At 37.6% G+C, this 16,925-nt stretch overlaps 1 protein-coding gene across 6 annotated transcripts in view; it reads right to left on the reverse strand.

Annotated features, from left to right (window-relative positions):
* Positions 1 to 16,925, reverse strand: part of ERCC6L2 (ERCC excision repair 6 like 2) — a 210,056-nt gene that overhangs the window by 74,917 nt on the left and 118,214 nt on the right. For all 6 annotated transcript variants that reach the window (XM_036904383.2, XM_036904385.2, XM_036904380.2 and 3 more), the window contains 3 exons: positions 9,809 to 9,961; positions 5,649 to 5,729; positions 3,071 to 4,226 (listed from right to left, as the gene is read on the reverse strand). In XM_036904383.2, coding sequence (XP_036760278.2) covers positions 3,071 to 4,226; positions 5,649 to 5,729; positions 9,809 to 9,961 — 1,390 coding nt within the window. The remainder of the gene's footprint in view (positions 1 to 3,070; positions 4,227 to 5,648; positions 5,730 to 9,808; positions 9,962 to 16,925) is intronic.

Consider the following 16,925-nt stretch of genomic DNA (forward strand, 5'->3'; position numbering starts at 1 on the left):
AGAAAGACCAGAGCTCTGGGCAACACAACAAAACAAGATGACAAGATACCCCATGAGCTCCAGCCCCAGCCCTAGCCACTATACAGAAAAACAGACATGGATATCTGTGAAATTAGATTTCCCAAATTCTGTCTCATTTAAAATTTAAGGGAAAATAACTTCTGTAAATGAGGAGAGTCAAATCTCATAAAAATTATTGTAAGAGGAAAAAGAACAAGCAGAATAATATACCTACAATAAAAATAAAAACATGCCAGAAAGATATGCACACACAACAGGTTAAAATTGTAGCAGATTTCAAAATGAGGTTAAAAACCTTTAAGAAAATGATAAAATACAGGACAAAACAACATAAATCAGAATTACAATAACTTGGAAATGAGTGTCAGGACTCACAAAAGACTTAGAAATTAAAAAAAAATTATCTCATAAATGAGGACTAAATTAGAAAAAGTAATAAACACAATAGATAATGCCTTAAGAGAAATAGAAGGAAAAATTTTACAAGTGAAAAGAAAAAAGAAATATAAAGGGATTCGAGAGGATGTGACAAATACCAAAGACAGGCAAAAATCAAACATTTGAGTAACAGAAGTGCCTAAAGAAAGCCAAATCAAATATGAAAAATACTAGTATAGGAAAGCTTTCCTGAAATAAAAACTGTGTTGAAACTATACTACGAGAATAGTGACCAAGAATAACCAACACTGCTGTGGATTGAATGCTTGTGTCTCCCCAAAACTCATATGTGGAAGTCCCAGTGTGACGGTACGTGGAGGGTGGGGCTCTGGGAGGTAATTAGGTCAAGCGGGTGGAGCCCTAACGAATGGGATTAGTGCCCTAATCAGAGACACAAGGGAGATGATTTCTCTCTCTACCATGTGAGGACACAGCAAGACAACGACCCCCTGCAAACTGGGAAGAGTGCCTCCGTGAGAACCGACCCATGCTGGAACCTCATCTTGGACTTCTCCCCTCCAGAAGAACTGTGAGAAGTAAATTTTGTTTTAGCTACTCAGCAGCCTGATCTAAGGCAAAGGAAAAGCTAGTAAAATTACTGGAAAATGATGAAGAGAAAAAAACCTTTTGGATATTTAGAAAAACAAACAAATGCATGGCACACTTCATGCCAGAAGAAAATGAAGGCACATATTTAAAATGCTAAGAAAAAGTGTGAGCCAAGGATTTTATATCCAGCAAAAATGACCAGTAAGTATAAAGGACACAAACTATTATCAGTAAGAATCTCAGGGACTATTATTCTCAGGAGCACTTCCTGAGGGATCTACTAGAAAATAATCTTTAGACAACAAAATGACAGGAGAGACAGAGGGACTTACAGGCAACACTGAATTTATGGTTATGAAGTCTGAGAGGGGGGATATACAATGCAATGCGTATATGCTTTGACATTGTAGACACAGTACAGCCACCTTTAGAATGGGGAGAAACGGGAGAGCATATGCAACCGTACTCCAAAACCCTTAATGTTTTCAGGAATCCTAGTGTGGTAGTACTGGCATCTTTATTCCTTGACTTTTGTGTAATATGGTATAAAACAAGTGAGTAATTATGGGATATTATAATTAAATAATTTCCTATATGCTTAAGAGCCAGGATTACTAGGTGGAGGAAATGGTATACAAATGTGACAGAGAAGAGGTCAAGCAAAAGCTTGAGGATCTCAAATTAAGTATTAATGTAAGTGTGGAAGTATCAATATAAATTCATGAAATATTTTATCATCATATACAAATTGCATATATGTATATAAATGCATATACATATATATGCATGTTAAATACATACATATATACATATAATATACATATGTATATGTAAATACATGTATATACATATATACATACACATATACACATATATACACATAAATAATCTGTCCAAGGAAAAGGTCCAGAAATAAGATAGTAGCAGCAATGATCATTCTTAGCTTTGATCATTTTTAGATGAAGTTGTCTTAAAACACACTTTCATAATGAAAAGAAACCCAAGATTTCTTGGAGAGATGACAGATTCTGGGCCTGGGGCAAAAAAATGTATGAGATGACACTGGAACCTTGTAATACTAGATAGCAATCAGACGTCACGTCAAAAGGTCTCAGGAACAAAGATTTCCACTGCCTAAAGATGGGATAACTGAGCCTCAACAATATTAACTGCAATAGATTAAGACCCGTTAAATGGGTTTGAATCAATTACTTCATACTGATTTTAAAAAAAGAATGGATCATCCTCTGAGGATGATAGGGAATCTATTTACTAAAAACTGATGAAGAAAGGAATTAAGTATTTTTCCTGCCTTCTCCATATGAACTGAATCACTGGGGAAGTAATAGTAGATGAGTAGAGGTATCTCTTTATAGAAGCATTTTAACTAACAAATGGAAAAGAAAGAAGTGGAAAATATCATTTTGCTACTCTGAATGAATAAACAGGTATAGGTAGTAAGCATCAATGGCTGCCAGGATCATCTGTGCCTCCCAGAGTCTTAACAGACACTAACTTTTGTCTTGTCAGGGAAACTGAACCCAAGTTTGATACAGTCTCAGGAGCCAATTGCTCATGTCCAGAAAGCATAGAGGACAGAGGAGTATGTTCAACTGCATCAAGAGTACATGTAATCAGCAAAATGCAAATTGAGGAAAACTCAGAGATGGCCCAGGTTCTTCAACAGATAAATCATGAGAAAATGAAAGGGATGGGAGAGGAATCCTATAGATTAAAAGAGACTATACAAACATTTTCCGGAAGTGGGTAAGACTAAACTATCAGGCCTAGGGATACACATTTGTGTATTCCATAAAAATGCCAAAAATACTACAAAAGTTACAACAATTAGTATTTATGGGGCACTGCGGGGGGGAGGTCTTGGGGTAGGGGACAAAGTTATCTTGGCTGAGGAGATCCTTCCTTTATCCTGCCACCTACTTCCTCAATCTAACATCCTGATTGTAGAACTATTTTACAAGCTAATTGAAGAATCTCTTATAGAACTATTTGCACAAAACAAATCCATAAAGAAAAGTTTTCAGAATGTATCGATAGTTACCTAAGAATTTATCCATTGATTCATACATCTGTTCTTGATTGACAACTCTCTCATTTGAAAACTTCATTAGTTTTCTTGGTCTGAAAGTGCTATTTTTCTTATGGCTAGGCAATTTTGAGGAGAAACTTACTCTATCTTTTATAGTTTTTGGTCTATGGTTCTGTTTAGAGAAACTGATGTGGCTAACAGATAAATCATCATCTGAGGATGAAAAATTATCAACAGTCTGAGAGTTACAATTTTCATCTGTTGTACATAGTTGGTTTGCTTTCTTCAGTGTTTTAGGAAAAGTGGAAAGTCCCATTTTACTTTCTATTTTTCTTTTAAACCTCAAAGAACTAGTAGCCCTTTGCTTTCTTACTCTTGACTCAGAGGGAATTTCAATGTCATCAGACTCATCACTAATATCACTACTGCCATTTCTTTTCACAGATTTCAGGGCCATGTTCTCAGAATGTAATTGATTTGAAAGTAGTCCATTTCGTTGGACATCAGGCTTTCTATCATCACCAGTATTTCTTATTTTCACATAGTTTTCTGTTACAGGATCTTCAGATCTATCCATGGATGGCTTACACTGCACACCGTTCACAGAGAATCCCTGTGTTGTATACTGTGTGGGAAAGATGATATCACTGTCTTCTGATTCTGTGACATCTCCTAAACTGCAGCGGTGATCAGCTGCATTTTTAAAATTTTTCTTGCCATCAGATTCAGAAGAAATACTCTGGTCTAAAATCTCACTTTTATTAAAATCATATTTTTCACTTGGATTTAGGATGTTAGCTAATTTCTGGTATTCTTTAGTACCAAGGGAGTCGTGGCTTTTCTGACAACGAGCATCTTTGGCTTCTGTTGAAAGGCATGTGGGCTGTTCATCAGAACTTTCATCAGAGGCAGTATTTCCATCACTGGCCTCAACGGCTTCACACTTTGTCTCACACAACTTGGAGAAACCGCACTGGAGTAAGGAAAGCTGTCCAGGAGAGCCCGCTGCTCGACGTGCGCCAGGTGCTTCCTTCTTCACAGCCTTGACCCCCGAGTCGCCCAGCAGTTCCTCATCGCTGAAGTCACTGCAGGGATCACGCCTGTCTTCGGCCAGGAGCTCCGGGGGCTGCTCTGGACCTCCGTGTCCCCGACGCTCAGGTTCCCTCAGCTGTCCAGGAGCAATGACAGAAAATGTTACAACAACATCACAGTGAGATGTCAAATCATCACACTGGAAGGGAACTGAATTTGGACACAAGTGTGTCACTTGATACTTTCTGGAAGTACAGTTAATAAACAAACGTAAAAGATTTAACATTACAGCTTGGTACACTATTTGCTCTTTTCAAGTTGAATACTTTCCAAAACAAATACGTTTAAGCGAGAATACCACATGATCAAATTATTTATAAGGAAAATACAGAGCAGAGTGGTCAGCCTCTCAGATGCAGGAACCAATTCCTGGACTCAGAAGAGAAAAGTACACAACTTGCTTTCTGTAGTCCAGCAGATTCTTGAAATACGCCTTAAGAAATGTGTAGGAGTTAACAAAGAATTCACAACTTGACAATATAATTGATTAAAAATAAGATCTAATAGGATCATGACCACAATACATACAGAAAATATGGAAGATGTTTTGAAGTAAAATTTGCTACAAATATAAATTCAGTATTTATTTTCTCACATCAATCAAAGCTAAATACATCCTCCAGTTTCTTAAAACTAAGGCTTCATTAGTAAAAGATTTAGAGAATGTAATTATCCAGTAATACTTTTGTCAACATTTGATACTCATGTATTTCTACAGAGAAAAATATTCACCCCATATTTCAAATCACTGGGTACAAATTTATAGTTAAATTGCTAAAAATGAACAAGAAAAACAGGCAACAATAACAAAAAACTTTCAACACATATTCTTTACTTTTAAAAAGGCCTTAGGATGACAATACAGATTTTGTAGTATGTGACATGACAAGCTACTAAAAGGATCCCAAGATCAAGTACTCAAATAAAATTATCTGCTTGAGTCAGGGTGATTTTGATGTTTGGATTTAGTAATCATAAACACACAGATTACTATTTTTCCATTTAATTTATTGTTTAGTAAAAATTATTTATTTAGGTTGGATCGGTCCCCTATATAAGGACCAATATTTTTTTAATGCAGTAGAAATTTTTTTAATATATAGGTGTTGGGGGCAAGGTGACACTTATAAATTGGATGTCACACTCAGTGAGACACCATTTATCATGTACTTGCACTGAACATGGTATGATCTCTAGTAATTGCATGTGAGTTCACATATCAGATCCCATTTAATTTTGGATGGACAGTTTGTTATAGCCGAAATAACGTTTTGGATGTAAATGCCTGATGACTGCTCCTGAATTTGTCACGACATGAAATGTTAAATTAGCCTAAATTATTAATTTCACTGACAGTCTTCTAACTTTGTGTCCTTGGATTTTTTTAGAAGATATTTTTCTTTACTCATTGAAAAATGAGAGAGAAAGGAAAAGAAACTTAAGATGGTCATGGCACGTGTTGTCCGAGTTCCGCGCTACAGACGCAGGAGCTGCTCACCGTTCCCGGGCTGCGCACTGGAGGCTCCTCTTTCAGCCATGTTGTGGCCGTCAGGACCCCCACTTCCACTTGGCCTTCCCTCTAGAGAATGCAAGTAACAGTAAAATACCGGGTAGAAACCAGATAAACGGAAGCAGTGTAATTAAAAGCTGGGGTTGGGCAAGGAGAACTGAGTGCAGCTTGCTTAGTTCTCCTATTTTTCAATTTGCTATAAGGACTCACATGCAGTTTACAGAACATTAAAATTCTCCTAAGTCGCAGGTAGTGGAGAGGCACAGCGGGAGCAGCAGGGCCTGGTACACACACTCACTTCCTGCCTCAAAGCTGACTTTGCCGGAGTGAAGACTAGTACTACTTTGCAGCCAGTTCCACAGAAACGTCTCATGAGGCTGGGGGGAGACTGAGAAATGCCATGGATTTGCTCAATAATGATCCATAAGTACTATAGGTAAAGATACCTATAGTAACCATGTCTATGCAATATTTATAGGAAGGGACATAATATCAACATTTCAAACACCACAGATAATGTGGAGTGTTGGGAACTGCACAATCTAGTCTATATTGCTAGTGTATTTATTATTCATATTCATTTAAACACTTTCACTGATTCCTTCAGCATAGTAGGCATCAAAATGAAAAAGTCCATCTAATATGAAACTAAAAAACTCTTTAATTATATAACAGGCTTGCTACATCTTTTGGGAAACTATTCAAGTTCTTAAAACTTATGGTATACCATTTAGCAGAGGTATTAATGGCCTAGATTCTAGAATATTAAATTCTCCTTTAAAAGGAAACCAGCTTATTTCTCTTTTTAAGGCTTTCTTTGTTACCAGGACAGGCACAGTGGTACTGCCAGGCCAGTTACCAATGCCCGATTCAGGAGGACATGGACACACCAGTGGTCCCAGCCGCTTGGTATCTGGGCAACAACTGGGCGTCTCCTCCGCAGAACCAGAGAATAATTAAGAGCTCCTGAGCTGCCATGAGGTCCCTTCTCCGGGGGCCTGGGGACGACCATGGGCCGGGGTGGGCAGCCTCCTTCCCCGGTCCTGCCTGTATCTCCTCATTGGAAGCCCAGGGGCTGTGACAGATGTAACCGACAGCGCCAGCAGCCGTCAAGCTGCCAGGACCCCGCTGACGGGGGATGGCTACTCTGGTCTGAGCACCCTGGAGTCAGGCTCGTCTCAGACCCCGTACTGGACCCATCAGCAGCTGGTTGCTGCCCCTGCGTCCTCCCCCTTCTCCATTGCCACTCCGGTCCGGACCACCATACCCAGCTGGACTGCCACAGTGTCCTCCCCGGTGCCCTGCCTCTGCTCAGAACTACAGTCTAAGTCCCTGGGTTCAGTCCGGGGAACACAGAGCAGACCGCGTCTCTGTTCGCTCAGAAGCCTCTGGGCTCTAAGTTGAGAACAGCAGTAAGAGTCCGAGGCGCACGGCCAGCCTGCTTGACCCGAGCGCTCCGCGCAGAGCCCTTTTGGCGGCGGCAGCCCTCAAACCCGTGCCCGCCTCCAGGGAGAACCCCGTGTGCCAGAACGGGGGGCATTTCACAGCATGCCATACTGTAAGTTGTGTCTCAAAGTCACAGCCACAGTTCCGCATGACGGGGCTTCCTGTCATCTCTCTGTCACCACCTTTTGCTCTCTTGATCTTCACTCCAGCCATTCTGGCCTCCCTGCCATTTCAAAATTGTGCTGGGCAGACTCCTCTGTGGAAGAAAATCTCCCCCTCGTCTCTCCAAAGAACCAAGGCCACCTCACAGCGAGCGCTTCCCCGGCCACTTCACCTACGACTACAATGCTGACAGCCTCCCTACATCTCCTTTCTGCGCTGTTCTATACTGAGATATAATTCACACAAACACTGTGTACATGCAGGGTGTGCGCTGCTGATCTGACACACTTGTATACTGCAATATGTAACCACCTGAGCTTTAGGGGACACCTCTGTCACATAATAATCACTTCGTTTTTGTGGTGAGATCATGTTAGATCTACTCCCTCAGCAATTTTATATATATATATAATATAGTTTATAATATAGTACTGTCGCCTATAATCACTACACTGTGCATTAGACCTCCAGAACTTATCTTTTACCTTCTCCATTTCTATCCTTAGAACCTATCATCGTCATATACTATATGCTTCACTTATTTTTTATTACTTGTCTCCCCCAAACAGACTATAAATTTTTTGTTGGGTAGGATTTTTATTCATTTCTCTATGCCCAGCTCTGTGATGTACAGGACCTGATATTTAGCATATATTCAGAAAGTATTTGTGAAGTCAACTCTCAGTATCTATCTCTAAAGGGAAACCATGATATAGACAACAGAAAGTCAATGCAAAATACAACTAAATTGCCCCAAGTCATCAGATTAAAAGTGTTCTATAAATTCAAATTTCTACATCTTAAAACATTTTAAAAGGGGTTTTCTACAACCTTTAAAAACTAAAAATATAGCACAGGGAATAAAATACTTATTTTATAATATGTGCTTCCATTATACAGCACTTGGAACAATCATATTTTAAAACATCACCTGGCCAAAAACAGCATGCATTTAATGAGGCCTGAATAAAGTTGGATCCTCTTGGTAACAAATGAGCAATTTTAATTCAAAATTTCATCACTGAATGCTGATAGTATGCCTGGCAAGAACTTAAGCACATTTTACTGCAAACAAAATATAAGATGTGGAGGGTCCCAACACTAATAAACAACCCTGGAGGAAAAACAAGATACACTTAGGACAATGAGAGAGCAAGAGAACTTACCGTATGATTTAACATACTGCTTACTTCACACTTTAACAGCGGAATAGGTGGCTGCTCTGACAAACTAGAGCACTGAACTATTTAATATATGGCAGAAAACAGGACAAGTCATACAGTGCTAATACGTTTTGTGGATAATGATCTCAGATTAGAAACGTGAGTACAGGCTGGAGGTGGGGTGGTACTCTGAGATGGAGGCAGGATCTGAGGGGGGCCTGGAAGGCAAAAAATGCTGCTAATTACAGAAGAGGAACTGGGGGAAGGAAGTGTGTGAAAGCAGCAGCATATTCAATAGAAAAGATAGAGAAAGGGGACCTTTAAATGGGCCCCTCAATTTAGAATCAAATAGTTACTGTAACAGAGAAACTCAGCTGTGAACATAAGACATTGTATAATAGTCGTAATATTCATAGGACACAAATAATATATACCTTCTTCTTCCCCATCCAGCAGTGATCACTTTGAAGTGCCACAAATCTTGCTTAACATGCTCACTGATGGTAATGCTCATTATGTAAGTGTTCCCTTCCGCCTCCCATCACGATGGTGTAAGTTAGGACAGGGACCAATTGTTCCTTGAGCTGTTTTTAGGGTACTTACTAAATAAATGACCTACATGAAAGTTTTACTGAAAAGTCCTGGAAGTTAAGAGAAATATCCTTAAGTTTCCTAGGACTCAGTTCCCTCATTTTTATGATAAGGAGGTTAATAAGGACAACAGTCCAGGACTTCATGATGCTCATGTCAACATCAACTAGAAAATAGGTTAATAGCCTTTGTATTCTGGTGTATTAAAGAATTTAAAATATTTTTTCAAAGGATATAAATATCTTGTTTGAAGAATAAGAAACATCTGTATGCTGAGGATGAACACAAGTGGGAGAGTTTGAAATATTGGTGTGGAATTTTTATTGGGAACAGAAAACAAAAATCTCCATGAAACATGAGAGTGCATCTCAGGGAGTATTTGGTAACTTTTAATCAAAACACATTTATAATTTTTGTTTATTTAGGAAAGTCTCTTTTTAGTTCTTGATTTCAACAGCTGTTATAAAAAATAATACATTTTTCTCTGCCAGTCTGAAAATGGCCTTGGAGGTCACACTATCTAGTATATGTACATATCTAGTATATGTAGACATCTAGTGTGTGTACATTAGTTATAACTATATATGAGAAAAATCTTAGTTTAAAGGTACAATAATACAATAATGCATTTCTTATTTCTCTAAAAGTAGAAATTCTCAATACATGGCATTTTTTATAACAAAAACCAAACATTTCTCTGAAAAGGCACCAGCAATTATATTTCAAGTTTCCTAAGGGAGAAAAATGTGTTTAAAATATTGAAAAGGTCAGAGAAAAATTTCACACCTCCAGGATGTCCCTGGTAAGACAAGAGCCTTGGGACCGTAGTCTGAAGAGGTTACAGACCCCGAAGAGCTCTCCTCGATGCTGTTTTGATCCTTGAACCGCTTCAAAATATCGCTTGGCATTTTCGCTTCCAACTACCACACAGTGAAGTTGCTAAAACAGAAAAAACAAGATATTTTTGAGGTGTTTGCTCCAACAATATGTCAGAATTTCCTGGCATTCCCCATATATACACAGCTTTAGCTGGAGCAGGCAGAATCTCCTTAGGGAGGAAATTTTATTTTCATTTCCCTGGCAGATGTTGCCATTATGGTGAAACGATAATAATCTGGCCAGTGTTACTGAAGAGGAGAGCTGACATTCCCTATTTAATCTGTTTTCTACCAACTGAGTCAAGATTATATCTCCATGAAACACCCACCTGATATAATATGTCTAATAATAAAGGCATACATTTGAGTATGCTTTTCTCCTTCCTAGACTATTATTACAATAGCAACTACTAAAACTGACAAAAATAACCACCATATAACCAAAATTAGATTATGATCTAAAATAATTGTATGCTAAACTTGTGGGTGTCAAAAACTCAATCACTGTTTAGAAACATTACATCTTTGAAACAATTTTGAATGCAGAAAGAACACTGACATGGAACCTGTGAGGCCATATACCACTTTAGTATCAACATTAATGTGTTTTTATTTACTGGAAATTTTACTAAATGTTATGTAAATACAATCTGATCAACCCCATGTATACTTTAAAATTTCTTGGCAGAAACAAAACAAATGCACAGAAGGGAAAATAACTTCAGCCTAATGTTGATGGAAGGATTAGTAATAAGTAATACTCTTGTGATTATCATCAGAGTTGATTTGCACTGTAATACATCACTCGAGGCAATGAAAAGAATTCTTAATAATAGCTGCTATTTATTGAACACTTACTACATGTGTACCATTTTTACATTCTTGCATTTAATTCCTACAACCCTAAAAGATATCATCTCCCTTTTGGAAGGAACTTAAGTTTAGAGAAATTGCTCATTAGATGCCCAGCTTGGAAGTTATTTCTAGAATTATTCTTGGGTTTGGCTGAATGCAAAATTTACACTGTAACATCTCTCATGTCCAGAACATCCCTCTCAAAACAAGACCCTTGGGGCCTCAGTTTGAAGAAGTTGTGGATCAACATACTGACCTGATCAAGTCTGATAGCAGTGTCCCAAAAACATGAGCTATAGTCCTGGAAATATGGAACCACAATAGCAATTAATGTACCTGATGGCCCAGGTACCTGGTGGCTCTGCCCTTGCTGGCGCCGCCTTCAGCACTGTGCCGTCAGACCCCAGGGACTAGACAAAGCGACCAAGTGATGGGTGGGCATTCATCTGAATCTCTGTAAGTTTCCTACCACAGCTTTACCACAAAACTAAAAGGCACCTCATTTTGTATTTATAATCTTTCCCAAAATGGCTTCAGTAAAAGTGAAGGCCATATGCATCCACCTGTAAGCTAACTATAGAAAAACATTAGAATTCAAAAGGGTAGAGAAAAAAATCAGGAATTAGGAAATGCAGCTTAAGAAAAACTCATACAAGGCTACGAATGCTTGCATTTCTTCTCAACAACTTACAAGATAGGCAAGATGTAAAAAAGTAAAAAGAAAAGCAGGAATGGTCACACGTTAAGGATCTCATGAGCACTTCCTCTGCCTTCAAGGCTGGTAGTGTGGCACCTTTGTATCATTCTCCTGACCTGCTTCTGCCCTAGGAATCTCTTCCTCTTTCTCTGAGCCTCCTGCCCATCCCCTTCCTTTATAAACATCATTGTGATTACTCGGGGCCCACCCAGATAATCCAGGAGACATTGCCAGGAAAATGGGTGAAATCTGGATGGGTTCTGGGATCACAAAGTATATTAATGTTTGTTTCTTGATTTGGAGTCTGGAGGGAAAAAAGAAGTTTCAGAACAAACGTAAAATGGAGTGTTTTATAATGCATAAGACTATTTTTATGTGTACATGTAAAAAACAGTGTCCTTGTTTTGGGGAAATATACACTAGAGGACTTAGAGGTGATAAATCTGTAACTTTCTCTCAAATAGTTCAGAAAAGGAATAAATAAAGATCATGTCTGAGAGAAAGATACAGCAGATGTGGTGAAATGTGAACAGCTGGGGAATCTGGGTGAGTTAATTGGGAGTTCTTCATGCTGTTTCTTGCAACTCTTCTGTAAAACTGATTTTTAAATGAATTATATTTTTACAAATTTAATTTACATTTAAATTCTCTCTATATAATTTCACATACATATTAAAGATGAATTTCTGAATGCCAAACTTTAGATTACATGCAATGCTCCAAATATTTAAGGAGTCAGTTGCCATATAAGTCATGGTTTTATTTTTAAATAAAAAGTATAAACTATCTGAATGTACTACCACCAAATGCCAACAAAAACGTCAAAGTGAAAGTCCCTGTTGAACAGTACAGATCACCATCAGTATAACCCACACTGTAATGTTTAGGTGTATCCTTCTAGATTTTTCTCAATGTACTTAGAGCTATTTACATATACATAAATAGTTTTATATATAAATACAGTCGATATACTTGTTCTGCAAGTTTTTTGCCCCACTTAAAAATGTCTTAGAGATCTTGCCACATCAGTACATTTGCTCTATAATCTTTTTTTTTTTTTGCTGCTGCAGAGTATCCTATAATATGCATTTATCAGAATTTATGCTATCATTCCATTACTACTGGACTTTTAGGCTGTTTCTTTTTTCACTTTTTCAACAAATATGAACAGTACTGCATGTGAGTCCTTGCCATCCTTCACTATGTGTATGTGAGAGAGGAGGAAGGTGCTGTGTTTTAAAATGCTGTTAAATTAGCTCTAAAATAAGTGTACCGAGTGTATTTTGTATTCTAAAAAATAGTATATGAGTACCTCTTTACAAATATCACCCCAACAAGAAATGGCACCAATCTCCCCACCTTCCTAAAAAAAGACCCCTCAAAACAAGTCTTTTGTAGAATTTGCAGAACATGTTATTTTGTATTTCTGAAGTATGAATGTGATTATCTTTTCACATACGTGTTAACCATTTGTACTTTTTCCCTCAGTAAATGCCTAATCATAGTCTTTTTGTTGGTTTGTGGGAGTTCCTTATATACTGTACATGCTAATCCTTTATTATATTTATGGCAAATATTTCCTTCTAGTCTTCCTTTTAATTTAGCTTGTAGTTCTTTTGTCATACAGAAGTTTCATAGAAAAATATAGTCAATTATATGACATTTGCCTTAGAAGATGTATTAGTTTCTTAAATATGCTGTAATAAAGTACCACAAACTTGGTGGCTTAAAACAGAAACTTATTTTCTCACACTTCTGGAGACTAAAAATCTGAGATCAAGGTGTTAGCAGGGCCATGCTGGCTATGGTCCTGTGAAGATTTTAAGGGAAGGTCCTTTCTAGTGTCCAATGGTTGCTGGCAATCCTTGGTATTCTTTGGTTTGCAGCTGAATTCCAGTAACATGGTGATTCCCCTTTGGTCCATATCCACAGGATGTCAGGCATTGGGTCAGGGCCCACCCTCATCCAATATGACCTCACCTTGGCTACATCTGCAAAGACCCTACTTCCAAATAAGAGCCCATTCATAGGAACCAGGGACGCGGACTTCAACACATTGAAAAAAAAGTTTTCTTGGCTGGTGGGAGGAGCACAATTCAACTTTTAACAGAGGCTTTGTCAAAGATTTTACATTTATGTTCATGAGAGATTTTGATTTGTAATTTTCTGTTCTTGTAATACATTTGTTAAGTCTTGGAATCAGGACTTTCCCATCTTTCTAAAGTAAGTTGGAAGTGTTTCCTCCTCTTTTCAAAAAGATTATTAAATGTTTGACAGAATCCACTGCTGAAGTGATATAGACTAGGATTTTTGTGAGAAAGTTTTGCATTAAAAATTCACATATTTCCTTGCTAATACAATGCTATCATTTTCCCTCATTTGAATTAACTACTGCTAAGTGTCCTTCGGTAAATATACTAGTGAATATATCTTATTCACGAGTAAGAAATTAGATGTCTATCTAATTCTCATATTATGGTAGGTAATGTTTTTTTCTCTCTAGAAAACCTATCTCTAAACATTTTATGGATTTTTCACTTTATCCTTGGTGTTTCAAAACTATAGAAAGACAGTGTAAGTGTGGCTCTACTTTTATTTACCCTGTTTAACACTCAGTGGGTCCACATAATCTGGACTCTTTTTCATTTTCTTTCATGTTTATTCCTTTATTTGGGGTTTCTTCCCTTCTTTCCCTTCTGTTTCCTTTTTCAGCTACAAGGCTGATATTAGAACTTCTAGATTTAGCCTTCATTTCCCCTAACTTTTCTGACATGTGTTCTTGTTTTGTGATCTAGAAGAATTGCTTGGCTCTTTTAGATGAAAACTTAGCTCTTTGCTACTTAAATGTGAGCCACTTAGGGAAGATTCAGCTGTACAATTTGGTAGGCACAAATAAAGATAAGATGGCAAATGTTTCTATTGTTTCTAGAACCCTACAACTTCACTTACCTTTTGAAAAATATTGTTTATTTCCTTAAAAATCTCTTCTACTCTTTTCTATTCTGTTTTCTCTTGCTAATTCTGTGGTGTTTTTTTTTTTGAGAGCCTGTATTAGTTCTTATGGCTCTTGTTAACAAATTATCATAAACTTGATGCCTCAAAACAACAGGAATTTTGAAATAAGTATCCCTGTGCTGAAATCAAGGTTTGGCAGAGCAGTGCTCTCTCCAGAGGCTCAAAGGGAGAACCTAGTCCTTGCTTCTTTCCGCTGCTAGTGGCTGCTGGCATTCCATTGCTTTAACCACACCACTCTGATCTCTCTGCTTCTCTGGCTTTACTGTCTTCTTATCTGTGTCAGAGTTCCCTGCTTCTTTCTTACAAGGACACTTCTCATTTAGGGCCCACCTGGATAATCCAGATTAATTGCCCCATCTCAAAACACTTAATCTAGTATTACCCACAAAAACCCTTTTTTTCCCCCCACAAAAAGTAACATTTACAGGTTCCAGAGATTAGGACCTAATATCTTCAAGGACCATTTTCATAGTGTTTATTTTCCTAAACTGTTCAATAATTATTTTTCATTGGGTATGCATCTGTCTTCAAATACCTTACATGCTGATTTCAACATACTGCATTGATTATTCAAAGTGAGGGGGAGGTGTAATTATTTAATCTTCTGGGCAATGGGAAGGGCTTTCTTCTCAATTTTACAAAACTCTGGAGCTCTGTCTTGCTTCTTTTCTTCTAGTATTTCTACTTATTGTTTCTACTTGTGGGCAGACACTTCTGTTGGATGTAATTTGGTAGAACTGGGGTAAAACTGTAATGGTTAAACCACCTTGTTAAGATCATCAATGATGCCCTAAAGAGGGAGCACGACACTCCCCTGAGGCGCCCTTCTTTTTCAGTATCTGCTGCCTCTAAGCTGAGAATATCCAGTAGTTGTATGTACCTTTTCTATTCCTGACTGAGTTTAGCTTGGTTCCTTCAATCTGATTCCAAATGCCTTTTGTTTTTCAGGGTTCCATTCATCTTCAGGGCCACAGAGAGAACTCTTCTTGTTTTCCAACATTTTCATAGGGTTTTTTTTTTAAACATCATTTTTTGGATTTTTTTCCCTAAGAGATCTGAAGAACACTTGGGAGCTACAGTGTATATGATGAACACTCTGAACTCGGTTCAAACTACAATCACTCTCTAAATCACACTTAGTGCATTTTTCTCACATGACTGCCATCTTATCTTTATTTGTGCCTACCAAGTTGTATGGCTGAATCTTCTCTAAGTGGCTCACATTTAAAAATATTTTAATAAGAAACTAGATTGTGTAATTTTCTGAAAATTTAATTACCCTCAATTTCTGAAGCCTTTTTATTATACATTATATAACGTGCATTTTATTTCATTGAGTCAGATGAACAAAAGGGACATGTATATAGTGATGGGATTGAGAAAAATTACTGCATGATTGAGAGGAAAGACTCTTACTTATAACAAGTCTATGACAGTATTCTAAAGAACTGCTCCTAAGATGAAAAAAAAACTTCCTGCTTTTTTCCAACTTTGGTTAAATTCTGTAAAAAGTAATTTTCAAGTAGTGTGCTATATACCAAAGAATGCAAAGATGAAAGGTTTCTTACAAAGCTAAATGCTTTAAGAAAAAACAATAACTGCTGTTGCAATTCTATTTTTAGAATTAAGAAAAAAGCATAAGTTTAAGACCAGATCATTCTTAGGTTAACTACCACCACATGCGGCAGATGTTTGCTCTTAAATAGATGCCAACTAAATATATAGGGAGTAATTAAAATTTAACATTTATAATTAAACTTGAACCTTATTCCAGATCTTCTCAAGTGAGTAGTTATAAATTAAACTTGGTTTATTTAGAGGCATAAATGGACTAGCATTTGATACCCTAGGAGTATTAAAGAGTTAATGTAATGTTAGATGAACACTAAAACCACAGCACTGTAGTCAGGGCTGTTGAGTTCTATCTATAAGGTCATTACTGGAGTGTCCATGGGTCCCAGTTTCATTATGTACAACATGAAACAGGTGCACTAGATATCTCTAAGGCACTTCTATATTTTTCATGTCACAGCACATATAGAAAATGCTAACATATGAACATGTACCTGGAGACTTAAGGCTGGAAGCTGGCTTAGATAACCCTGCTGCCCAGATAGCTGTGGGATCAATGTCTCAGAGCCACTGCACCCCAACTGTGGCATACAGTAATGTCTTGGCCCACAGCTTGGGGAGCTGTAACTATGCCACTCAAATTGTGGTCTGCAGACTAGTAGTGCTGGCACTCCTGGAAGCTTGTCAAAAATGCAGAATCTTGCACTCCACCCAAACCTACTAAATCAGAATCTATATTTTAAAGATCCCTAGGTGATTCAAATGCACATTAAAGTTTAAGAAGTACTGGTCTAAGAAACTTTCAGCTCTAAAATTCAATGAACCTAAGAATTAATGTTTTATAGAAGTATATTCTAGAGTGTATTTCATAATTTTATTATATTTC

The sequence above is a fragment of the Manis pentadactyla genome, chromosome 3 (genome assembly GCF_030020395.1).
Source record: "Manis pentadactyla isolate mManPen7 chromosome 3, mManPen7.hap1, whole genome shotgun sequence".
Taxonomy (NCBI): Eukaryota; Metazoa; Chordata; class Mammalia; order Pholidota; family Manidae; genus Manis; species Manis pentadactyla.